Source organism: Pagrus pagrus, assembly GCF_965226575.1.
Source record: "Pagrus pagrus genome assembly, chromosome: 16".
NCBI lineage: Eukaryota > Metazoa > Chordata > Actinopteri > Spariformes > Sparidae > Pagrus > Pagrus pagrus.
In genome coordinates this window covers 20,527,680-20,554,173 of record NC_140200.1, presented here as the reverse complement: position 1 = coordinate 20,554,173, position 26,494 = coordinate 20,527,680, and the positions used below count along the sequence as shown (strand labels likewise).

General features: G+C 39.0%; 1 protein-coding gene across 3 annotated transcripts; it reads right to left on the bottom strand.

Annotated features, from left to right (window-relative positions):
- Nucleotides 1-6,431: 6,431 nt before the first annotated feature.
- dnajc5ga (DnaJ (Hsp40) homolog, subfamily C, member 5 gamma a) lies at nucleotides 6,432-25,577 on the bottom strand. Of its 3 annotated transcripts, XM_084378467.1 has the most exons (7): nucleotides 25,414-25,577; nucleotides 14,156-14,283; nucleotides 12,431-12,644; nucleotides 11,728-11,884; nucleotides 11,148-11,326; nucleotides 9,865-9,904; nucleotides 6,432-9,200 (listed from the first exon to the last, which is right to left on the bottom strand). In XM_084378467.1, the coding sequence occupies exons 2-5, from the start codon at nucleotides 14,272-14,274 to the stop codon at nucleotides 11,151-11,153; spliced, it is 666 nt and encodes a 221-aa protein (XP_084234593.1). In that variant the 5' UTR covers nucleotides 14,275-14,283; nucleotides 25,414-25,577; the 3' UTR covers nucleotides 6,432-9,200; nucleotides 9,865-9,904; nucleotides 11,148-11,150. The 3 variants fall into 3 exon arrangements, with proteins under 3 accessions (XP_084234593.1, XP_084234594.1, XP_084234595.1); XM_084378468.1 differs by lacking the exon at nucleotides 9,865-9,904; XM_084378469.1 differs by lacking the exons at nucleotides 9,865-9,904; nucleotides 11,148-11,326.
- Between the last annotated feature and the right edge of the window lie 917 nt (nucleotides 25,578-26,494).

Below are 26,494 nucleotides of genomic sequence, written 5' to 3'. Positions count from 1 at the left end.
CTGTCTAAACTGCGTGCCACAGCCGGACCACTGGAAAGTCCTGGCGTCGTGACAGTGGTCAGTACCAGGGTTCCAAACGGTAATGTTTTTATGAAGTCTGATACTTAAGAGGGGATCTTGGTGGCATAATGCAGCCTCTGGCCGCCATGTTTAAGGTCATTAGCACCGTGGGCATAAACAGCTAGATTCATTTCTCAATTTAGACTTGTGTTTGTCAAGACAGTGTTCAGGACACATCACACACCTCGTTTCCTTTTCATGGACTGATTAAACATCAGCAGACATTTTGTATGGCTACTCTAAATTGGCTTATGTTGAAAACATTTAAATATTTGTGCTTCTTCCTGTTACAACCCGATTCCTGAAAGTTTCTAAATTAGTGTTCAATCTTGTCTTGTTTAACCGTCAACAGAGAGAGTGGTATTAACAATACCAGTCGATCAGAGCAGTGCCTCATAAATACAAAACAACTTATTAATAGAGATTGGGGCTTGATTCATGAAATGTATATGTCTCTTTTTAAAAATGTAACACCCACCGGGATGTTCTAAGTATAAAATGTGGAGTGTTTCTGATTGAGTCATCAGGCCAGAAGAGGCAGTGTGAAAATAAAACAGAGAAAGAGATCCTGCTAGTAACCAGACCCTAATGTACAGCTCGCTTTAGTTGTCTCAAAACAAACACAGCTCAGAGGAAGCGTTCAACCACCATGGAGAAAGATTGTATCTAGTGATTCTGTGTGTCGAATGTGAACGTGAAATCAGCGTTGACTCGTATTTGAAGGCATAGACTTGCATCACTAGTGGGCTGGAGAGTACTGAGGTCATGTGTTCTGTATTTTTGGAGATGATTTGGGGATTTTAAAGACCCGAGGAGGAGCTTTTGTTCTACAATTAAAGACAAAAACACCCATGGTGGATTTGTTTAGAGCTCATTCAGTAAATGAGAACGAAACATAAATTTTAATATAGTTAAATAATAAATGTGAGAAATCTTAGCAAAAATATATATAATACATTTACAATAAACCTTATAAAGTAAAATAATTGTAGTGTTGTTGCTTTGGAGGAATGTGGATTGATGACCTCAATATATCCTGATCAATAAATTACATAAATAAATAATAAGACCATCTACTTATTATGCAAGTAAATGATCTTAAACGATAGGGGGTTTTTTTATAAACGAAAAATAAGTTTCAATCTGGATTAGTATTTTCGTCTTAATTCTAAAATTCTTGGAGCAAAACCAAAAACTAATCCTTTGTTTTTCAGCTTGTGGCCAAACTTTCAACTTTACACCAAATTGCAAGTTTGCTAAGAAACTGATTGGACCCAATACATAAACTGGATGGGGTTAGGTCGCTAGCTAATGAAAAAAAGCACTTTTAGAAGATTCAGTGCAGAAATAAATGAAAGTAATGAAACGTAATCTCATTAAAACATCTAATGTGTATTAAAAAGTCAGACTGAGGTCGACCTCGACAAATGTTGTAAATTTAGCAATCAATTACACGATAAATGTTTAATCAAACTGATTTAAACTCCTCCTATCAGACTAAACCAGATCCCATTTTAAATCAAACATCAGTCCAACCCTTCAGTAATCATGGCCCAGTGACTCTCTCCTCCTGTCCCTGACCTCTGACCTCTGTCTGCTCCCTGATAGGAGAACATGCACTGGTAACAGCGAGGTCAGATCCTGGCGACCAAACACACACGAGGTATTTGCCAATCAACAGAATGGAGTCGGCTAAGTAGACTAAGCTATTAATGGGATTACTTCTCTATTTATAGGTTCGGGAGTGGAGCGCTGCTGCAGAGTAAGCTAAACATACCAACACACAGCTTTATTTAATATTCATGCCTCTCCACTACCACAAATACTTATAGAGCAGGATGGCTGTACATCTTAAAAGGTGATAGCATAGAAGTGTAGAATATTTTTTCTTACTGTCAACAATGAATTGATCCAACCAACAAGTATTATTGTGTAACAAAGCCTGAGACATTTTATTCCCGACTTCCAGGTCTGCATGATATGGATTATGATAAAATCCTCAGTTTGTAGGAATGATCTTCTTTGTACTACGATTTTAATTTTTACTGGTTAAAATATCAAAATCATGATGATGTGACCTTTGTAGGTGTCTAAGCCTGACAAACATGTTTTTCTTACATCTGGAGATCAAGATTTGTAGTCCAGGACATCTCTGCAGCACTACAGTGCTTCATTATAACACATTATAACACATTTTATCAAATAACATTGCACTTGCCAGTTTTGCAATTTTGATAACATTGTGATTAATTTTGCAGCCCTACAGACTTCCGATCAAGGCGTCCTAGTGCGTCAGTGCTGTGTTCATGTTACTATTTTGTGTAGAAGACAATTATGGTTATGTCAATTTTGGGGTTTATCTCTGCAGAATAAGTCTTTTTGCACTGAATTTTTGAATGAAGCTATATTTCTGTGAAAAATGTTGGACATCTGCAGCAAAATGATGTTTGTTAGGCAAGTAGACTTAAAAGAGATGGGAACACTAGGCCTAACCCTAACCCACTAAATGTGGATTAATCCTCTGCTGAAAATAGTCCCCAGCCGATGCACTATTTCCTCCTGTTGGAGTGACATTTGGTAAAAACTACAGTGACCAGCTACTTAAGGAAGTTACAGAGTAACTATACATTTCTGAGCTGTTTTTAATGATTTGCGTCCTCAGCAGGAAGAAATGTGGTAACAGAAAGTTAAAGGGCACACCAGCTAACTCATACCTGGTGGTCACAGTCTTTTCTTGAAATCTACGGACAACAACAATATAGAGTAACACCAAACATACTCTTTATTACACAAAGTAAATGCTGTAAAAAAAGAAAAGGAAAAAAAAAAGCTGTTATTGTAGTCGACCATGTTGTTTTTTGGGAAGAAATGTATTCAGAAGATTCAGAGCTTCATTGATTGATACTTTTTATACCATAACAAGCTAAATAATCTGACTCTTCATATTTATGACTGAATAAACAAACCGACCTTAAAAGGGACAACATGATTTCATACCATTTCACTTTGTTTATATGTGGCGGACCCTGCCACCTTTCTAGCTTCAAACAGTGTCCTGGGACCTTATTTTCCTCTGAGAACAGCTTGTTTATTCAGTTATGGATATAATACATGTCTGAGTTTGTATTATTACCTCTTTAATATTGTAAATATTACAATTCTGAGTTTGAATTTCTCCCTTAAAACTACACTGTGCCCCTTTTAATGTAGTGCAAAGAAAAAACAAACTAACAGACAGGAAGTTATAAAATCCCCCTTTTTTATTTGGTTGAATTTCATAATAACTCATTTACAGATCGTCCACAGGGAACCACAACAGAGAGTGACACGCCCCCCAACCCAAAAAAAACCAACTTCATCTACATTGATAAAATGTCTTCATCAAGTTCTATTCTTACGCTCAATTAATTATTTTCTCGACACTCTTCAGAGAAATACAGCAATTTTGGTAGATTGTCGCACTGGTTGACTGAGTTTGACTGAACACAGACACCAAATCATCCATCTGTCCTCGGAAGAATGAGTCAGAGTCTGCGTTAATCATTTAAAACCCAAGTTGACCAACAACACACCACCAACGCTTTTCTTTAATTAGTATTATTAAATTCAAATGACGGTATTTCTATGTGACAAATAAAAAAGAAATCAAAAATGTATGTACACTGTTAAAACAGACTTTACTTCATAAAACATGTCCATTAACGATAAGGAATTTAGTCAGTTATTTTGCCGTTTTATGAGTTATTTACAACAATTACAAAAATAATAAATAATATGTCTTCTCTCAGTGCTCCATGGCTTTTACACGTCAGCGAGTTTGATTTGAGAAGATCTGAAGAAAGACAAAGAAATAATAACTCCTGAAATGTTATGGGAATTATGAAACTGCAGGTTTTGCCTCTTCATGGTTGAAACCTTTGAAATGAATGACCAGAGAAAAACTGAAATGTAAACCATCAAAGACGGAGCAAAAAGAAAAAAAGGGATGGAGATACTTGTCTTGAGCTGGTTTTATGAACAGAGTTTGGTTGCTGGTCCTACATGTAGCTCTACATTAGTGTATGGCAGCTGAAAGATTAGTTTAAGTGTAGTCTTGTGTCTTTTAAGCCTCAGCATGATACAAAGACACTATGGCCTTCATTTATTTGGGGTGGTAAACAAAGGAACCGGTTTGGAAAATCAATATCACTCTACAGCCAGCAGATGGTTAGCTTAGCTTAGCACAAAGACTGGAAACAGGGGGAAACAGCTAGCTTGGCTCTATGTGGAGGTAACAAAATCTACCCACCAGTGCCTCTAAAGCTCTCATCAGATCATGACACCTTGGGTTGGGAGGTCAGGTTACCACAAACCTAAAGCTCCAGTATTTGTCCTTATAGGTCCATTAACATGTTTTAACCTGTTCATTCAATCACTAGAAAATTTAAAAGTGTAAGTAAAACACGCTGTGGTTTTCTGTAGTGAGATTGCCCCAGAGCCAGAAACAGTGAAGCAGTTAGTATATTTCCCACAGTGTCAAACTATTCCTTTAATGGTGTTTTACAACCCTGGCATTGGCAGATTTGGCTAAACCGTTTTAAACTGTAGTTATGATGCGTCTCAGACAAGTCAACAAATTAGAGATGTCAACGACAAGACATTAATAAAAAGGTATGTTAAAGTGGTACAAATGCTCTCCAAAATCATGTTACAAGATTAATTATCGTTATGTTCCAGAAGTTAAGTGTGTTTAATCTATCAAAGCCCCAGTGGAGTTAGTCATTAAACATGACAACTTGAGAGGGAAGCTGCACTTACAGTAGCTTTGATTTTACAATATGTACTGACTACAGTCACATGATATTGACTGTTGGCATGGTAACAGTATATTCATTTTGAGCTGGACTACACAGAGGTTCTGACTTTACATGGAACTAGACATTATGAATTAGAGCAGATAACCAATTAGGGGAAAACATTTCTCATAAGAAAGAGTCAACACAGCCGATCACTCCTGTTAATATCCCCACATGCAGATTAATACCCACAAAATTCAGTACTGTGCTGCACCAACTTAAATCCTGAACAACTGTCACAATCTAACCCAACAAGGGACCTCAAGTGTCTCAGTGTAAACGTGTAATGATTAGTCTATTAATCTAACAGCAGATTTTTTTTTATAGATTAATCATTCCAGTCACTCACAGGGCTGCAACTATTGATTTTTTCTTGATTAATCGATTAGTTGTTTGGTCTATAAAATGTTGATCAGTGTTTCCAAAAGCCCAGGATGACATCTTCACCTTCGTTTTTGTCCACAACCCAAAGATATTCAGTTCACGGTCATAGAGGAGTAAATAAAAGCAGAAAGTATTCATATTTAAGAAGATAGGATCAGAAAATGTTGACCTTTTTACTAAAAATTACTCAAACTGATAATTGATCATTAAAATACTCAATAGTTGCAGCTGCAGGACATAAAGCAAAAATCCAAACCTTTGTTTCCAGTCTCTCACATTAGCCTTTCTCTGTCTTACATCACAGAAAAAACTGAATCTCATTGCATTTTGTTGAAGCTGTAGGACATAAACAGACATTCGAGAAGGTCACCTTGGGCTCTGGGAAACTATGAAAGCCATTTTTAACTGTTTTCTGACAAAGATAAAGTGATGCAAACACTGCTTTGATGGGTGAAAGGGAAATATCAGAGTGAGGAAAAAAGAAAAAGAGACTTAAAGGATAAGTACCGTTTTTTACAACCTGGACCTTATTTCTGGCAAAAGATATGGTCATTTACTCACCCAGATAACTTTGGTGTCATTCGGCGTCGTTCGGACGAAATTAGATCCAGTGTAGCGGCGATATATCCATATAATGGGAGTAACGGGGCATCGACACACAGCCTCTATATAACACATTATCTGCCACGAAACTAGTTAATTTCATCAATATTTTGTTATGAAATGCTAGCGCTATTAGCCTCTGAGTCCGGGCTCGTCTATTGTCAACATCCGGGGTCTGTAGGCTGATCTACTACCTCTGACCTGGAAGATGTCGTCTCTGAGCTGCGCGCGCACCCGCGACAGCGCGCCTTGTTTACCTGTAGCTGCTGCTGCTAGTTTGACCCCGGATGTTGATAACGGACGAGCCCAGACTCAGAGGCTAATAGCGCTAGCATATCGTAACAAAATATTGATGAAATTAACTAGTTTCGTGGCAGATAATGCGTTATATAGAGGCTGTGTGTCGCTGCCCCGTCTCTCCCATTATATGGATATATCGCCGCTACACTGGATCTAATTTCGTCCGAACGACGCCGAATGACACCAAAGTTATCTGGGTGAGTAAATGACCATATCTTTTGCCAGAAATAAGGTCCAGGTTGTAAAAAACGGTACTTATCCTTTAAAAGCAAAAATGCGCATTCGTTTAAAACTTTTTGCAAACGTCATGATCATCTCAAAAGATTCTCGATGTGGTGTCTATATGCAGTTGTGTGCAGCTGAAAACAACACTGATCCAGATTCACTAAATGTTTGCACAGGGAAGAGCAATAACAAACGACCAAAGTGATAAATTGAGAGTGGAACCAATGAATAAAACCTGTCATGTACTTGTGTCTGGTTCTCTATGTTTAACAAGACACCTGCAGCCACAAAATACTCTTGCACACTTACATTTGACATCGAAATGTAATATCAGGAGTCGTCTGTGCTGCAATTATTGTTCAAGGCACATCACTGTCACCATCAAGTCAGGGAGCAGGGTGAGAGGGTTTTCTGTCTCGGAAACTCAAGACAGAACAGTGCGGTGATGAAGGACTTTCATCTTTCAAGGATTAGTCCTCCAACTAAAATTACAGTGCCTGAAATTTGCAGTAAAAAGGGCCTGATTGATCTCTCGGTGCTCTTTTCAAGGGCCACAAATTAACTGAGAAAACCTGATGTGACTTCAATGAAAAGTAGAAAAGTAAGTGAAGTGCCATAAAATCAGAAGATTGGCCTTGCAATGCAGTCTTAGTGAATCTGGACCTGAGTTTAAAGATTATCAAGTAACTTTAAAGTTGGTGGTTACTGCAGTTCTGGAAGTTAGAGGTACAAGAAAAGTTTTACAACCTGAACTTAGGCTTAAAGGAACAGGTACGGCAAAAATAACATTAAGTTATTATCTACTCACCCCCGTGCCGATGGAAAGTCGGGTGAAGGGTGAAGTTTCGTAGTCCACTAGACATTTCTGGTGCTCTACAGCAAAACAAAACATAAAAAACCCCTGCAGCCCTGAGTCCTAAATGCCGGTGGAAAGTTGGTGGAGTTTTGTAGTCCACAAAACATTTCTGGAGCTCCACAGAAAAAAACAAACAAACAAAAAAAAGAACCAAAGCGCAAAACAAACATGTTAAAAAAGACAAAATCTTACTCGGAGCCTCCAGAAACTAAAAATAACGTCTTTTCAAATTAATTTGGGATCTCTGGGCTTCCAGAGACTGTGATTCCACCGGACAAGCTGTATGGAAACATTGTTATGTTTTTTTTCTTCTCAGCATATTTAACTCATTTGTTGAGGAGAACGCTGCAACGCAAAATATTTCATGGACTACGAAACTTCATCAAACTTTCCATCGGTGGATGAGGGTGAGGGTGAGTAGATAATGGCTGAACTGTTCCTTTAACAAAAACAAAAAAACCATATGAACTGGCAACAGACCCGCTTCACAAGGTGCATAGACCCAAATGCATATTATACAAAACAACTCTGACAAACTGAACTGTGGCTTACGGAGCAAACTGCATTTCTAGACTTCAAACAGAGTCGTCATGTGTTAGCAGGCTACATGGAGCTGTTGCTTTTGGTCTAACTGCAACACGAGAAGGGTTTAAATGATGCAGATTCAACCAAACAATCAAAAACAATTATTTTGCAGGTAACACTTAAATGCTGCGTTTCTTTTCCATGGTATGGCATCAGTCATTGTCTGTTTGAGTTAGTAGATTATGCTGGGGGTTGTATTTTCTAGCAGAGGGTGGCACACGATGACACACGGGCTGGTACAAGTGTATGTTTGGATATACTGTAGTGTGTATAACCAGAGTCTGTAAGGTTAGGCTAGGCAGCTCGTTCATGTTTTGTGGTACTGGACTCCAGTGCTGTACAGTAGGAGGTGCATGCATCCGGAAGGAAAATGCATGCATGCTGGGAGAGAAGCCTCGACTCCAGGTTTTGGCTCAGACATTTTGTCACGTCATAATGTGTCACATCTCTTCTGTTCGCTCTGCTACCTCCCCTTTCACATTTGTGCGTTCACGTGAAAAGCTCAGTCCTCCTGCCTCCTTTCAAACCTCACTTTACCTTCATACTTGGCATCAAGAGCGTATTTCAAAGGATGAACGTTAGAGGGTAGCAATGCAACATTTAGCTGAATGGTGAAACCAGACTGAAGGAGGAGGGAGAGGATAAAAAAAAAGTCCTCCTCACCCACATCGTCAGGCTGCTGTTGGCGTCTGTTGATGTGTACACGTCACAAGTGGCATCCAATTCCATACTGGAGTTATTTTACCAAAAAACCTTGTTGGTTTTCTTTCCAAAACAAGTTAAAGGGGAGAAATGTAAAAAAAAAAACAAAAAAAAATTAAGGGCACCTATTGGTGACCAGTGGAGTCCAAAATGGAGGCGACTGGGAGGAGGGAAAATAAAAAAAGATCAGTCCAATCCTGGTCTGGATAGCGGATTAATAAAAAGGAACACTTTTCCATGTGTTTTTTTTTTTTTTTGCCCTCATATCAGCCAGTTCTTCCTGCCCAGTGTCACATCCTTACTGGTTGTAATGGGATGACAAGAACAGATTAGCGAGGAGTCCAGGCAAGCCGAGCCCTGGATGACTAAACTGCTAGTAGGATCACATCTAGCCCAGGCTAGGCTAACGGGAACTGAAGTTCTCAGTGAGAAATCGTAGTGTTTTAGTTTAATTTGCATGAACACTCCTCCATAACTTGAGTTCCATGGAGAGGCCCACCTTACAGGCGTTTTTCCAGCGGGTAGATCAGGTAGTCTGAGAGGTCAGGGTTGAGGTGTGGGCCTGGGCCGGCTGGTAGCTTTGGGCTGGTTGATCTCTGTCTTGCTGGCTGCAGTCGATTTTGGCTGGGTCATATTAGGGGCTCGAAAGGCTGCAGAGGGAGAAAAGTGGAGGTCAAACTGAGATAATCAGATACAGTTGCTGTTGTGACACGAAGAATCTGGCAGTGATTGGAAATGAGTCATTCCGTGCCAACTAACACAGATCTCAGAACTTTTCACACTTCATGTCCAGGATTTTCTCGAGAAAATGACACGTAAAAGCTACTATTTGTTTACAAATTCCTTAAGCTCTACTTGTGATAAGTTATGATTTTTTTAAGTTTTGCCTTTTTATCATTTTTGTGATTCTTTGTACGTGTCGTGTATCCTAAACTTTATTTTTTCACTGGATTAGGTTGACATTTGTCCCTGTGGGAATGACCCACATGTGTAATTAGAGCTGGTCTTAAAGGTGCACTATGTAGTTTTGGGTAAGAAATTTTAATCATAGGAGAAATCTTTGTATCGACTTTTCTTGACTGTATAAACAAACTGTTCTGGGGATCTTATTCCAGTCTGAGGACAGCTTGTTTATGAACTTATTGAAAGACATTCATCAAGTAAATAATTCTGAGTTTAATTACCTTAAATAAAATCTAAGTTTGAATTTATTTTCCAAAACTACAGTGCACCTTGAATAGAGCTTCTTCTGTCTGTTTGATGCTTTAGCGTGCATATGGACTAATAAAATAACATGCACAGTATCTAACCCACCTGCTTTCGCTAGTTCAGGCTCATCCACTCCGTCACTTCCCTGTTAGAGGAGAGGAGGGTAACCACGTTACTTCCATATCATAAAATGTTTAAGTTGGTTTAAGTTGAATTTCTCCTGTTACTATCTTTATACCTAGTTGGTAAAAACCATTATTCTCATACAGGGAAACATTATAATCCAATTATCAAAAGGCACAGATGGTCTGTTGCATTTAGTTGCAAATTAAACAACCCACTATTTTGTATTTAACAAGATGTGAACATGCTGTAAGGTTGTCCAAGTATCGATACTTCAATAATTTTTCGATACCACGTATTCAAAAAGATACAAAACTCCATAGTGTCAAAGGTACAGAGGCTTAAATGTGTATACACACCCCCCTTTTTTTCCTTTTTCCTCCTTACTTACCTCATTTGTATTCTTTGTGTGCTTATAGATCGTTGATTGATTATTGTAATGGTGTAGTGGCTTCATGTGGGATGGCATTTTGGTATTTTAAATTGTATTTTGCTACTTCCAACAAAAAAAGTATCAAAACTATCTAAATTACAAAAGAAAAAACAACAAACGTCAGTGATTTTTATGTATCAGCACTGTGAGCAGGTTGTAAATTTAAAAAAAGAAGAAAAAAGACTTTTCTGTGCCTGTTTCTTATTTTTCCCCCATGGTATCGAGAGGGGTATTAAGTATCCAGAACCAGAATTGCATTAAAGTTTAAAATTCTGGTATCGTGACAACCATAACATGCTGTGCAAACAACTTTGAACAAATATCTCCTAATAATATATATAAAATAACTCTTAATGCCATGTGCTTCATTTGAACAGCTTCTTCTGTTTTCTGAAAGTTCAGATTTTCCCGTCTGTCACAACATATGATCCAAGTATCAGACACAGGTACGGACAACATGATGCCTTAAGATACACACAACAGTACAATATTAAACATTGAAGCTACAGTTAATTCAGCCATGCTTATTTTCTGACGGCATTTCAAGCACAATGGTACAGTGACTTAATTCAACACTGGTGACAAAGCGTATGGACAGCATGCAGGTTCAAGACGACTTGAGTGGCATGATGAGTGTTGCTGTAAAAGTGCAGGACGGTGATTACTGGACAGCATGTGCGGTTTGTTACGGATGAGTAAAGCAGCAGTGATGAGCGAGGCAGGCAGCTGATAAGCATGGACGAGCTACAGGAAGGATCAAGACGACTTCTCACACGAGACAAAATGGATGAACGGACGACGGGACACATAAATTAGACGAGGCGGCTCTTACGAGTCATTTCGACTCTGGTAAGGTTTCTCCGGGGTTTTCTTCCCCGGCCGGACTGGTCGGCGACTGGTGCTCAGCTGGAGGCATGGGCATTGGCATTGGCAGAGGGATGGGCTGACTCTGGCCTTCTGGGCTTTCTGGACCCACATTAGATGTGGGCTGGCCTATGATTACTGTGTAACCTGTTGGTTTGGAGCATGAAAACATGACATCCTGCAGCGTGAGAGCATGTTCAATAAAATCACTGGTGCAGTAACAGCACTGAGAAAATGAATGTGTACTGTTCTTTCTAGATACACGAAATACTCCAGAACAACAGACGGACCAAAACCTAACCATTACTTTGGCTGTTGGATTTATTTATAAAGTTTGTCTTTCATAACTTAAGTCTTGCTTCCTTCAGGCACAAAAGGAGTCTACAGTGGCGTCCTTTTTTACTTGAGCTGGAGAAACACTGGGGATATTCAGAACTGAAAAATGTAACTTTCTGTGCTCTCCTCACACTGTATGGTTATTATTATTATTATTAGCAGTTAAAGTGTTAGCAGAGCCTAAACCCCAGCTATACGAAACACCCTCTCACCTCCGTCCTGCTCTGCTCTGATTTGAGCCTCCAGGTCTTCAGGGTCGACATACTGGTAGTGTTCATCATCGTCAGGTGGTTTACATTTCCCACAGCAAAAACAACAGCAGCAGCAACAGCAGCAGCAGGTGAACAACGTACAGCACAGTACCAGACCCTGCAGGAAGAAAAACAGAAACAACTTTCAGCCTTACGATGAACTGTGTTTGAACAGAACTACATGAACTGTTCATAATTTGGTTGTAGTCAATTGTCCTGGCATATTTAGGACTCATGGATGTGTGAGAGCCATCAGGAAAAAGTGGAAGGTTCTTTATGATTTATGACAATTTATGATCAGAGAGAAGCTAAACCAAGGAGTCTTGGAGATTCTGACACAAGTGCCAATAGCGAATGTTTCACTCTTTTGTGTGCAGATGACACAGTTACAGAAAATACTATGAACAACATACTATGAGGAATGTGTGGTGAAAAAAAATGTGGTGGTGTACCTGAGAAAAGTTGTGTGAAGTGTTTTAATTTTGTATGTGAACTGCAAAAAACAGCCAACATTTTCTGCTGTACAGCTGATGAATATTACACCAGCAGTACACGATAAAAAAAATCCTCACCCAAAAAGGACTTTACTGAAGAAAGACCTCACAATAGTGAAATGTAGCACAAACTATCACTTTTAAAAGCCATATAAACTGAAAGCACCCACCTTAAACCACCATTTGGACATGAGGAAGTAATATTTGACGCTCTCCTCTCCAAACTGTTCAGAGACGTAAAGGCCCATGGAGCCATACTCATCGTAGATCTTCCTCTTGGTCTCATCATTTAAAATAGAGTTGGCGTTGTTAATCTCCTTAAACTTCTCCGCTGCCTCAGGGTTGTCTGGGTTTTTATCTGGGTGGTACTTCAATGCTAGTTTCCTGACAGGAGAGAAGAGCGCACAGGAAATCAAATCAAACAATGTGAAGCAGAGGAGCATGTAGAAAAAGATCAAGTGAAGATCAGGTCATTTTTCTGTCTATTAAAAAGAGAGAGTGTCAGAGTTCACCAGATTCAGACTCGTAATATCAAGTTTATACAGTTTATATGGACAACTATAACTCTTTATCAGTTCCAGCTCTCATGACAAGAAGTTAATGTTGAACTGAAACAACTGGTTGAGTGACCTATTAGCTGACTGACCGAAAATTAAACATTTCAATAAGAGTCAGTGACGAATGTAAGTACTGTAATTAGGTACAATTTTGAGGTACTTGTACTTGAGGTATTTGAGTGTTTTAATTTTCTGCTACTTTAAACTTCCACTCCACTGCATTTTGGTAGCAAATATTGAACAGATTGCACGTTGCATCAGAGCAGCACAATTTTTAAATGTGTTTATTTTAATCGGCAAACGGATAAAAATAAAACAGAGATTCCAGTTGGCAAAATGCTTTACAGAGACTTAGAAATGCATTAAAACTAAGATATCAAGAAAAAAAATAAAATGACATTTAAAAAGACAACAAAAAAAGCAAGCAAATAAGTAAGTAGTAGGTTTAAAAAGAGTCATGTATCCAGCTTATTGGAAAGCCACAGGAAACAGTAGTGTTTTAAGGCCTGATTTAAATGAGCTGACAGTTTTGGCAGACCTCAGGAAGCTTGTTGCACAGACAGGTGGACAGCAGAGAAACTACAAGCTGTTCCACCTTGCTTGATTTTGATCCAGGAAACATTGAGTAAACATGTCCCAGATGACCTGAGGGGTTTGAAGCTTTGCGACATCCAAATAAAACAAAGATGTATTCAGGCCTGAGACCATTTAGTGCTTTATAGGTCAGTAAAAAGATTGGAAGCCAGTGCAGTGATTTAAAAGGGCTGATGTAATGTGCTGCACCTTCTTACTGCTACTGAGGACTCTGGCAGCAGCTTTGGGAAATGTTGATGTTTTTTACAATATTCTAGAGCAACAAGTGATCCATTACTTTTATTATAATTTGTTTCAGCCCTTATTTGCCATTTTGATAAACAATAAATGACTTAATCATCGCAGCTCTATTGTAAATATAATGCCATTAGGTTTTCGACTTTTGGTCGAACATGTCAGTTTGGATTATGAGAAGATGCGATGATTTTATAAAGTAGTACTATTTAAAATTAAATACTATTTATTTTGAAGTCAGAACAGAAATATGCTCTTTAACAACATGACTAGTTGAGCAATGTCTCTGAACAGCCTTTGAGTAATCTGACCACTTATGAGGGGGAATGCAGCAACAGAATCAGGAACAGGATTACTCAAATTAAAGCAAAGGATTGAGGAAATACCTAAAGTAATAATTACAACGTGGTACGCCTGCCTACTCTTGAGAAACTAATCCTTTCTGTGGAGACAGTTGTGGCAGCTTAATCGGGGTAATAATTCAGATTACTAAATGTTCAGACATCTTACCTGTATGCTTTCTTGATGTCCTCAGCTGTCGCTCCTTTCTCCAGACCTAGCACCTTGTACACACTCTCCCCAGCTGTGGACATCTTCCTTTGGGGACGGGAGGGGTTCGGTTCAGCCATGGCTCACCTCTGTCATAAAAGAGGAGAAAATATATAACAGCGAGTCAAAAATAATTTGAAGAAGATGACATGTTATTAAATGTTGCCGAGGGCTTACAGATCAAATGTAGCAAGACTCAGCAGTCAAATTTAACAGCCAACCTGAAAACACTTTGTTTCAACAACCCAGCCCTGTTGTTTACCAAAGGAGCAGCCTAGATCAAGTCAGTACACATGAGAAACACAACAAGCTACTCCAACAGGGTCGGTAGTTTTTTGTCTTACATAGGCTGGATAATACACATATCAAATCAGGTATGTGAGCAATTAGTCGACAACTCAATTAAAAGTTGCTACCCTCGCTAGTTGTCAAAAATACTAGTCGGTTAACCATATTAATTAATTTACACATACAAATTACTAATCAACTTAGTTTGCACTGAAATGTCATGTCAAATATTGCTTCATAAAACAAAAACAAAAACAAGCATCCATTAATAATTTAATACGAAATGTATATTATGTAAATTTATTGGACAGAGATCATAACAAAAAAGGAAGTTGCTTTCATTGACTTTTCAAAGGCTCCAATACAATAGTTGGTGGTATGCACCTTTAAAGTTGGGTTGCAATTAGAAGAAGCAGCACAAGAAGAAACAGAACGAAGAAGAAGCAGCAGCAGGAGAAGAAGCAGAACAAGAAGCAGAACAAGAACACTTCACGACAGACAACATAACTGCTGTTGTACTAATCAAGCATGTATTGCTGAATATCATCGAATAACTTTTGTCTAGCGACTGGCTATCATGTCGTAGGGTTGTGCGATAATGAGCCGCACAATTCAGCAGCAATTTAAAATATCTTTCAAGTGACTCTTATTATACACACAATATTTTGTCAAACAATGTGTGTATTCTTACTTTTACTAGTCTACTAATGCATGTTTCACCGTCCATTATAATGTATATAACGCAAAGGGAAATTTGCTGTATAGTACTGTGCTGTACATTTAATTCTGAAATACAAAAATTATTATCACAACACAAAGCAGCAATCAATGTTTTTTTCCCCCAAGGTTGAGATGCTTTTGAAATAATCAGGACGATCCATAAGAAGAAGCACAGACTCAAAGAGGAGGACTTCTTCCTATTCCTCCTCCTGTTAACAAAGACCAGGATTACATTGTTAAGTACCATATAAACCAATTGTACCGCAGTTCTAGAGGGGGGTTTCTAATGAGCCTACAGTACCGACTGAACAGCATATTGAGCAAGACTTTAATCAGCACAAGACGTTCTTCTTCATGGTGTTGTTAAGTGAAGCTAATCCTGTTAGATGAGTTGTGTGTTCTGCCAAAACTTATAACTTCTAGATAAAATCATCTCTCTGTTCAGCATACGGGTAGAAAACTCTGCAACTGAAAGAATGAGCATCAGACACTGTTATTTCTCACACTCTTGATAAGCTAGTGTTTTCAATTAAAAAACAGAGCAGATCCACTGTTTCTTCATCCGAGACTGAGCGGCAGAACTACCTTTGATGCATAAAGTCAAATGCACAATACAGTCATTTTTGTACTCTCCATAACTGTGCTCAACCCTGATCTGCAAGCTAATAGGATGAGTTTTGGTTTCCAAGGTGTTAAGCTTGATTTATGTTTCAGTTTTGAAGCCTAACCGCACCTCCCCAGAAATGTACGTCACAGCAACGCAGATCGCAACGACTGTGATTGCTCCCCTTGGTAGCATTGCATTTTCTGGCTTCTCTTCCATTAGTTAGCAGTGGTGCTAACACAGTCTGTGACCTGTAGTTTCCCCAGTAAACACACCAACCTCTTCAGCTGTTGCAGTCAATCCTGACCAGCCAGCTGCTGCTGCTCTTCCTAGGTTATACTCCTCCTGCAGAGCCACTCTTTGCTGCCGGAGTGTCTCTGGGCTAGAGAAAGTGGACAGGCTGCATATCCAAAGGGTGGGCTGCCCCTCCACAAGCAGCTTGGTGGCAAATGCCTTCAGTTGCCAAAGCCAGTTGTGTAAGGAGGGGCAGCCCTCCCTGCAGACACTCAGCCAGTCAGCTCTGCCTGGCTCAGAGACACAGCTGCTAGCTGAAGGGGTTGTGTGTTTACCAGGGAGAGTACAGGTGGCATCCGCTCACCACCACCCACCAGCAACGCCAGCGCACATGTATAAAAATCACAGCAGTATGCCACTTGTGTAGGATATGGTGTAGGCTCTGTGTACATGCAAACTTAAATGACCTGACCCCTATATTTAGGGACACCTCTTTGGTTTAGGTGCACAAATGAAAACATTTATATTTATATCCATAATCACCATTGTTTCATAACTGGAGATACTGACTTACAGCAATGTTCAAAAGCTTGGAATTAATGCTTCGCAATTACAATATACAGAGGGATTTCTATTGAACTGTGGCTACAGTACACACACACACACATACACACACAGAAACACACACATACACAGACTCTTACTCAGCCACACAAATAATGCTGTGCGGGTCGTTGACTAAAGAAGATTACATTTTGCTGATCTCACAGATTACCCGTCCGAGTCCATGTCAGAGGGAGCCAATGTCCTGGTCAGACTCTGGCCAGACAGCCCAACACGCACAACAAACTCCACTAAAAAGTGTCCACAGATCTATATTAAAATGTCTCGTAAAGGATGGGATGGAGAAAACATGGAGAGAAGGAATCATGTAGTCCAGCTGCTTTAAACCAGGCCAAAACTGCTGTAGCCTCTATCAGACTTAAAACACAGGTAATCCAGGGAATCCTTGAAAGTGAAGAAATAAATAATATCGGGCATGCTGTTGGGCATATGGTAGGCAATTTGCTGTGGATTTATTTACTTTAGATATTACGAAGTGAGCAGATTTGCACAGGATTAAAAACTCAGATGACCTTTTTGCAGTTATTACAAAACACACAGTGACCCCAGCTAATGCTGCAGCTCTGTGAACACTGGGCTTTTGTTGTTTAGGCTTACCATTAAACAGTCATCGGCTCTCTTTGTCAAACTCAGTTTTCATGTTATTAAAGGAGAATTCTGGTATGTAAAAGTCTGGGCCCTAGGTGTATAAATGATCCGTACTTATCAAAAGTCCAGTGGATCGGCCAATAAGATCCTTTTTGTAACCAGAAACACAAGTCTCGCTCTAAAATCTCGCAGGGTGAGTTGTACAGTCGCTGCCTCGTCTAGATTGTCAAAATCAGATATTCAGCCATGGCTTTGGAAATTAATTCTTGCTGGCAGATCCTCAAAGTAAACTTTGACTCCTCTCTCCAAATCACTGACTCATATTTCCACCATTGTCTTCCTGCAACAACTCACTAAATGAGATTTCACAGCAAGACTTGCATTTCTGGCTACAAAAAGGATCTTACTGTTTAACAAAAAGGTCTGTCTCTGTATTTGGAATAACACCCTCAGCCTTCAATGGCAAAAACAAGCACCAAAATTGTTGGGAAGTTTTCATCATTTACACTCTAAAATGTGTTTTTAAAATACCAGAATTACCTTAAAAAATGAAAGGAAATTGAATAATAAGGGGATCGAACATAATTATAGAAAAACTAGCCACTTCATCTGCAATCTGACTGAATCACAGATACCGATAATTGGAAAATGCTGAATATTGGCCTCCATAATCATTCAGGGCTGGTGGGACCAATGAAAATGTTAAGTCGCACGTGACAGATTTCATGATTCATCTAAAAACGCTGTGACAGAACATCAAGTATATGTATCCATAAAAGGATCAATAGGGCTGCCCTTAACTTCCCCTGTAAAACCTCAAACTTTATCAAGTTATAAAGTTTAATGACAGCATGCAAAGCAGCCACCCACAAACAGTACTTCACTTTGTTCATATCAAGACTATTTTCAGTTTGCTATAATAAGATCCCCAACCTGAGGGCATCTTTGAGAAGAAACTTTTCCGCATGCAGCGTATGCCACGCTTCCTTAAACTCACTCTTTATGCTTTATTTCTTGCTTTTCATGAGAAAACACCCTGAATCAAAGTCTGGCTCCAGTGCTGCACCAGTGCAAGAAAAAGCAGCTTTGATCCATTGTCTCTCAGCCAATTACGAGCCTCCTGTTGCGAAAACAAAAACTAAGCTTCATGATGCTTACATGCGTTTGTAACTGTAAAATATGTTACTGTAAGTTGGCCCCATTTTATTCATTATTTAATTCGATATGGTCACGTTTTTTCTCAGATAGTTTTGCAAAATGGCAGCTTCAAATATCAATACCAGCTCAATTTGAGTGCATTCACAGAGGGGTGCAGGGTCTGTAAAACCCAATAATGTTCTCTGTGGTGAAATGATTCTTGTCGCCCACACAAAAGTCATACGCATATTCCACTCTGCCAGCTAAACACGTACAGTAGGTCATTTGGTAATTGAGCATTTTCATATTATATCACCTAAAGGCCTACCATATCAAAAAGTGTTCTAGCAGTAAACTTCTCATAAAACCACCAAACGGTCTGACGAGGCTAAATATCACATTCCATGCACAAAGATGAGGTAAACAAATTATTAAAAAACAACGTGCACACAGAGCAAAGGCTGAGACGGTCATAGAGCTCGCTGAAGCGTGTACTGCTACCTCCTGCTCAACAAAGTTTTTAGAGAGTCCCATATGTCTATTTGTGTGTAAATTAAATGATTGAAACAAAAACCAGACAAATACCGTGTATGTGTTCATGTTTTAGCCAATAAAGCTGATTGTGATGGAGCACGAAGAAGCTTCAAATGTGAAATATGGTCACAATGTCCCCTTCTGTTCATGAGTCATGGTGTTGAATAATGGACAACATAAGTGTTTCTGCAGCACATAAAGATGTCACAGCAAAGCTGACCTTTGACTTTTTGGATATAAAATGTCATTGTCGCATTTGTAGCCATTTTTGGCAACATTGTGTCTAAATTTTATAACTAGGAGCACCTGTCTGACTAGCAAATAAATAACTGAAACTTAACCAAAATAAATATGCCCTCTTTGATTTTATTTCTTACAATCATCATTTTATTTATTTCTGTAAATTGTCTATTTATTAGCAAAGGATTTTCCTATCAGTGCTAGGGGATAAGATGGAAAATATGAATGTGTTGCGTTGCATGTCAACTTAAGTGGTGTTCCTAAAAACTTCTATAGGGAGCACCAGTGCTACTAGAGTGTAAAATTAGTCTGGAGCCCTTTATTAGATGTTTTGTGTGAAATGTTGTCATAGTCAGCGTATGAAATCTTCAGTTATGGCCAAAAATGTGTTTTGTGGGTCTCAATGACCTTTTACCACCGAAATCTAATCTGTTCATCATTGAGTCCAAGTGAGCGCTTGGACAAAATTTGAGGAAACATAATGCCTCTGGCCACGACGGCTGCCAACATCGAGGCACAAAAACAGAGATGTCAGAAAATAGTAAAGAATATGATATAGGTAGTAGAAGACAAGGAGAATATTCAGATGTTTTTTAGATGAACGATTGATTGATTAATAGAGAACAAAACTTGCAGATTAATCTACGATGATAATAATTGTAAGTTGGAGCTCCAGCTGTGGCAATGACAGTATGATTACAATCAAATCAACTATCCTATGAAAGCATCTGTGTGTTCTGGACTGTATACAACACAGAAATATTGCATGGAGTACACTTAACAAGAAAAAAATCTGGTCAGGCTCTTGATTGAAATAAGCCCAACAAAGAAGACATCAAAAAAGGCTGTTATTTTTCTCAACGATGGAAACGCTGCAGGCCCAGATGGCACGCCTGCTGAAGCCAAAAAAAAGCTGATGCAAATACCAAATTCTCCAAACCTGCTGCACAAACCATCGGGCAGTCTGGCAGGAGGAAGCAGGTCCATAAAGGAGAAGCCTTAACGCACTTGTTTTTACACATAAACCTTCAGGACCCCCAGGCTGCTGCCAATACAGGTCTGCACTGATCAAACTGCCACCCTGCAGCTCATGCTGAAATGATCGATCCAGGGCTATTAGGTTAATTAGTTAACTGCAGTCATTGTGGTGCAGACTTTATAAACTGCCCTGCCTGTATGTATGCAAATTGTTCTTACTTATCACTCAGGACTGACGGTATGAAAAGGAACCATAAGAGGACAACAGCCTCTTTATAGCCTCTAAAACTAGAGACAGAGAGAAAGAGAGACACACCGTCTTTTGTCTTCCTTACCAAACATTTCACTGTGAGGCTTTTGTACTCCAAGTTTTATGAAGTGTAGATATTTATCTAACTTTAGCCACTATTCAGCACGCAGCTGAAAGGCTGTCAGCTGAGAGACAAAAGCAGAAAATGAGGGAATCAAGTACCTGTAAGCATGTATTTAAGGTTATCGAAATCTCTATACATCTCTATTACTAGTAGCAATTCTCTTTCTAAATGTAAATACACGTATAGTTGTCACATATAGTTTAATCCAAGCATTACTTGTAGAAGGAGCAACTGTAGCGTACAAATTTCCTCTCGGGGATCAATAAATATTTCTGATTCTGAGAAACAGAGAGCAGGTTTTTGAAATAATAAAAAAAAGATAAAACATAGAAATGGATCTTAGTAATTTATGAAAGGGAACAACGTGTTTCGCATTCTGAACGTGTAGGAAAAAGTCTTTTGTGTAGTCAAAAGCCTTTTGTGACTCCTTGGGAAGCTAAATGCAATCTAATAAATTACCTCCAGTGATGTCACTCTGTGGTTAAGGTTTGTGGGAAATGTAGGCAGCAGGTTTTGAAAAGCAGTCGACTCATTAAAGGATAACTACCGTTTTTTACAACCTGGACCTTATTTCTAGCAAACTATATGGTCATTTACTCACCCAGATAACTTTGGTGTCATTTGAAGTCGTTCGGACGAAATTAGATCCAGCGTAGCGTCGATATATCCATATAATGCGAGTAACGGGGCATCAACACACAGCCTCTATAACGCATTATCTGCCACGAAACTAGTTCATTTCACCAATATTTTGTTACGATATGCTAGTGCTATTCCCCTCTGAGTCCGGGCCCGTCCGTTATCAACATCCGGGGTCAAACTAGCAGTATCAGCTACAGGTAAACAAGCTGGGCTGTCGCGAGTGCGCGCGCAGCTCAGAGACGACATCTTCCAGGTCAGAGGTAGTAGGGCAACCTACAGACCCCGGATGTTGACAACAGACGAGCCCGGACTCAGAGGGGAATAGCACTAGCATATCGTAACAAAATATTGGTGAAATTAACTAGTTTCGTGGTAGATAATGCGTTATATAGAGGCTGTGTGTCGATGCCCCGTTACTCGCATTATATGGATATATTGGCGCTACACTGGATCTAATTTCGTCCGAACGACGCCGAATGACACCAAAGTTATCTGGGTGAGTACATGACCATATATTTTGCTGGAAATAAGGTCCAGATTGTAAAAAACGGTAGTTATCCTTTAATTAAAAACAAATAATCAAAATCGATACAGCAGAACCAGAGATAACCTTTTTTTTAAGCCCTGCTGCCTACATTATCCACAATGCACTGTAGCTACTGAGTGACATCACTGGAGGCATCAGATTACATGCAGTTTCCTCTGAAGCCACAAAAGACTTTATACTACTTTTTCACATACGCAGTAGCACTCCCCAAGACCTGTAAACACACTTTAATGTGCAAAATTGGTGGAGTTACCCTTTAACAAGACATTTGTTCATTCTAGTGTCCCAACGAACAATGGGACTGTGACAACTTGCAAAACCATCTAAAGGAGCTGCTTAGACTTATTCTATTACTCAGGTCCATATTTAGAAACTTAAATTATCATTTTAAAAGGATATTATTAGACCAGAACATTAAAGCAAACTCTGAAGACTCCTGTGTGTCAGCTCAACACAAACGTTTTGTTTTTTTCTTCAGTCAAACGTGCTTGTCAAAAATCTACCAATCAAAAAAATCATGCCAAAATGGAGGGCAACAACTCCCACAACAACTCTCTCCGTCAAGACTCTTAAGATAGACTTAAAATAGCTCTCTATTGTTAAAAATAACACTATCTTTCTAAGGTGTGTGACATGTAATCACAACAGCCAAGGCCAAGCACCTCAAAGGCCCTTTCATAACGGCTCAACCAGACGGTTTAACTATAATCAGACACTCAGATCTAATGACTACACTGAACCCACACAAAACCGTATAAATACAAGCCAAAGTGTCAAATATGACAGGAATTATGAGCATTAGTTCAAAATTAGGTCGTAACAGAGTTGAGTTTAAGTCGGTGCTGACACCAGAGCAAATTAGCAGAAAATAGGCAGTGTATCTGTCACTCCAAATATTTAAAAAAAATGTTAATCACCCTAATTTTTCTTTGTGTACCACTTCTCAAACGTGTTGCACATGCTTTACATATCTGTTAAGAACCGTACTGTATCAGATGTGTATCTGAGAGATAGAGTGGCTGAACTTGAAATGACTTTAAAGCATTTCAACCATGAGACTTTGAACCTTGCGCTATACAAATAAAGCTGCCTCGCCTCACCTTCCCTTATGTCAGTTTGACCAATCAGTGCTTACTGAATCAAGCCAAATCAAATAAATATCACACAGCTTGTTCAGAAACATTCATACGCTCATTCCCCTTGCATTGCCAGACCTCCACCACCTGGAGAAAGACCAATACTGGCTATCATTCTACTATTCGCAGATTGTTGTTGTTGTTTGTGCCATGAACCACACATGTGATGTTTGTCAACTTAAAGATAATTTTGCAAGTCAATAAAGTCACAGTTTGTCGTAAAGACAGTTAAATATCATGTAGTTTTGTGTAAAACTGCTCAGTGAACTCCATCGCCTCGCTTAATATGCATCACCAACACCAACGTGGCGGTCACCGCGGCAAGGAAAAACTATTATGGGTCAAAATCACAACAAGTCTGGACATATTGACAACTACAGTTAGACTTAGTCAGTTTTGTGAGCTAGTTAGTATGAATACTAATATAGGACCGATTCAACAAGGTTTCAGTCATAAGTTTTGGTGAGCGCTAGACAAATTACCTAATTTCACAGTCTTATACTTGATTAGGTTTATGACAAATTCTTCGTGTTGAAAACACGTGCCTCGAGTTGAGCCTCCCAGGCAGACTTCACTCTCAGACTATGTACAAATCCTGGAGACTCTAACCCAAACCATGCCTCTAACTGTAATGCTGCACTTGTTTATGATCAAAGGTGGCAAGGAAAAAAAAAGTAAGAAATGCACCAGTTTTGATCTCATTGCGTTCAATCTGCTAATTTGTGGGAACAGCATCTGTCATCTTCAGGCTGATTACGACATCAGATACATGGGTTTATTCATATCAACATACTGACTGATTCTCAAACAGGCCATGCTAAAAACAAATGTGTAAGTGTTATTAAACAATTTTTTTGCGCACATATATTCAATTCTTGCACAATCATTGGATCAGGCACGTTCATTCAATGTCATTACAGGAACTACATTTTGCAAAAGCATAACAAATATTCTGAATTGGACCGCCGACTTAGGGGCCCATTTTATTTTTTGCTACACTCACACAAATAGAAACATTTTCATTGACTGAATTGATTTCATGACTGAATAAACTGAATAAACAAACTGACCTTAAAGGACAACACAGTTTCATACTGTTTTACTTTGTTTATATGCGGCGGACCCTGCCACCTTTCTAGCTTCAAACAGTGTTCTGGGACCTTATTTTCCTCTGAGAACAGCTTGTTTATTCAATTATGGAAAGGATACAGATTTCCGAGTTTGTATTTCAACCTCATTAATATTGTGAATATTAAAATTCTGAGTTTGAATTTCTTCTCCAAAAGTACATAATGCCCCTTTAATGCAACGTTTCCAACACGATGAGTCAATGTGAATAAATTAAACAACTAGATGTGTGATTTATTACAGAAGAAAGAATAAGCCATTTAAAAAGCATTACTTTTATGTATTATACTTTGATGATAAACAGTAACACAGGACTTATTGTTTGCACTACAGGCTGAGAGAAGGAGCCTCCTGGGAGACTTCGCCCGGGGCAGAGAAGGCACGATTTCCATAAATAGGTCATTAGAACAGGTATGAATGAACACACAGGCTACTGCAGACTGCTGTGTTTCGTGTTTATGTCCACATGACCTAAATAAAAGCTAACTTAACAGACGGGTGACTTGATAAAGTTATAATCTGCTCCGGAGGAAAGGGGTCTGGCGTTTTGGGATAACGGTATGACGGAAGAAGGAATGCCGCGTGATTGTCGTCTATTTGTCCTTGCGGAGCCCTAATCCTTTGCTAATCTCCCCTCACATGGAGAAATACTTTCTATTTTACAGCCAGCCATTCATAAATACACATTACAGGGAATATTTGAACTAATCCACCTAACGAGGCTCGTTTCCCTTTCGTTGTGTCTCAAGTTATTTCTATCTGGCTTTCTTCAATATGTAAAAGAAACTGTCATGCTGGCTCCAGTGTTGACAGGTACCTAGCTGTTAGCTAACCAAACAGGTGACATCTCACCACTTAAAGTGTGTTATCTAAGGCTATATTCATAAATAAATGTTTTATAAGTCTGAAAGTACTCGTGGCCCTTTTCATTAAGCTGCCTGCTAGCCAGAAGTAGCCCCGATACCGCTGTAGCAGTGATTACAGGGATAAACCAAACTTCATTTGAAATTCTAGCAATTTAATGATTCCTAGCCTATATGTGCAATATGGGCATCGTCAAATTTCGCTAAAGGTTTTTCCGTGCATAATCTACCATTCGGTGAACACAAAACTAGTGTATGCAGCATGTATTTCCCCAGAAGTGCAAATCCTCACCAGCAGCCGTTCATTACTGTTCCCTGCCACCGCCCTCCAATTTAATAAGGTTAGAATTATATGAGCTTTATACGTTTTTTTGTTATATGTCCGACATGAAAGTGCATCTTAACGTTTGATAAAATGTTTAGAAAAATTGCGATTAAATTATGCTAAGCTACTTTAACTGAGCAGCAAGTCAACCTTAAACTGACAGATTTTTGAATGGAGTTCTGCATACGTGACCGTGACAGCTATGCACGGTAAGCTAACGTCATGCTAGCTGGTTTAGTACTGCCGAAATGCCTTACCTTGTGCAAACTGAACACTGTATATCTCGCTGTAAGGTTAGCTGGATCATAGAGGCATCCGGTTTAATGTCTTAACTCTCAATTTAAAGGCTCATATTAGCCCGGTGGCTGAGAGGTAACTGATAGCCTGCTGTGGCCGCCGGGTCGCTTCTTCTTCGCTCCCTCTGCCAGAGGACCTTCGCTGTGATTGGCTGGTTCCTCCTTCCAGGAAATGAAGAAGGATGATGCTTTCAAGGTTTCGTCCAAAATCCACCTTTTAAGCACTTAAGCTAATAATAAAATAAGATGATTATTTCATAAATACATCCCAGAGTTGACACGCAGCGACTGAAAAAAGCATCCAGGATGTTGTAATATCAGTTTTCAAGTGAATTTATTCCCTAAAAGTTGCACATCTCATTACTTTCAAGACAAAATGATCTTGTTTATCTGCAAATAGCAATAAAGATTTAAGATAAACAATGAATAAAAACACTTTGTCACATTGTTTCCTTGGGATTTCATAACAGTACAGAGCATTATGATTCATTAGTTGAATCCATTCTGGTCATAAAACATCTCAGCAGCTCCAGTGTCATACAGCAGCCCAGATTTATGATATATTTATTTCTGTTCTTGTAATTTCATTTTATTTTAACTCAACGCTTAAAACTTGTAAGTCATGTATGCGCCCTGGTGAATTAGATTGAATTTAGTTTTTTTCTGACAGTTACTGAATGCAGCAGCAGCAATTGTAACTCCACTCTCACATGCTTTGGTCTGCTCCTTACATCTATGGAAATTAAGATTATAATGATATTATAAACACTGTGTTGCTCCGTATGACAAGATTTTGTTTCAGGACCAAACGGTTATAATAAAACTCTGACAATCAATGGTTCTATGGAGACAGTGATGACATTTTTCTGCCTGGGGGTCCAGCAACATCTTTTAAAATGTATTTTATTTTTGACAAAATAATCTTAACTCAAGGACTGCTCACGAACTAGCTTTTTCCAGAGCTTGCAGCAACATCTTATTGTCTTCATCAGCCCTGTTGACATTGTGACAACAGCTCCAGAAAAAGCTTGAAAATTAACCT

What these genes read in the sequence shown, in the direction of transcription:
- dnajc5ga (XM_084378467.1), bottom strand. Translation starts at nt 14,274, where the DNA reads ATGGCTGAACCGAACCCCTCCCGTCCCCAAAGGAAGATGTCCACAGCT. An exon ending in GACATCAAGAAAGCATACAG is followed by an intron (nt 12,645 to 14,155) that starts GTAAGATGTCTG and finishes CTCTCCTGTCAG; the next exon opens with GAAACTAGCATTGAAGTACC. An exon ending in TGTCCAAATGGTGGTTTAAG is followed by an intron (nt 11,885 to 12,430) that starts GTGGGTGCTTTC and finishes TTCTTCCTGCAG; the next exon opens with GGTCTGGTACTGTGCTGTAC.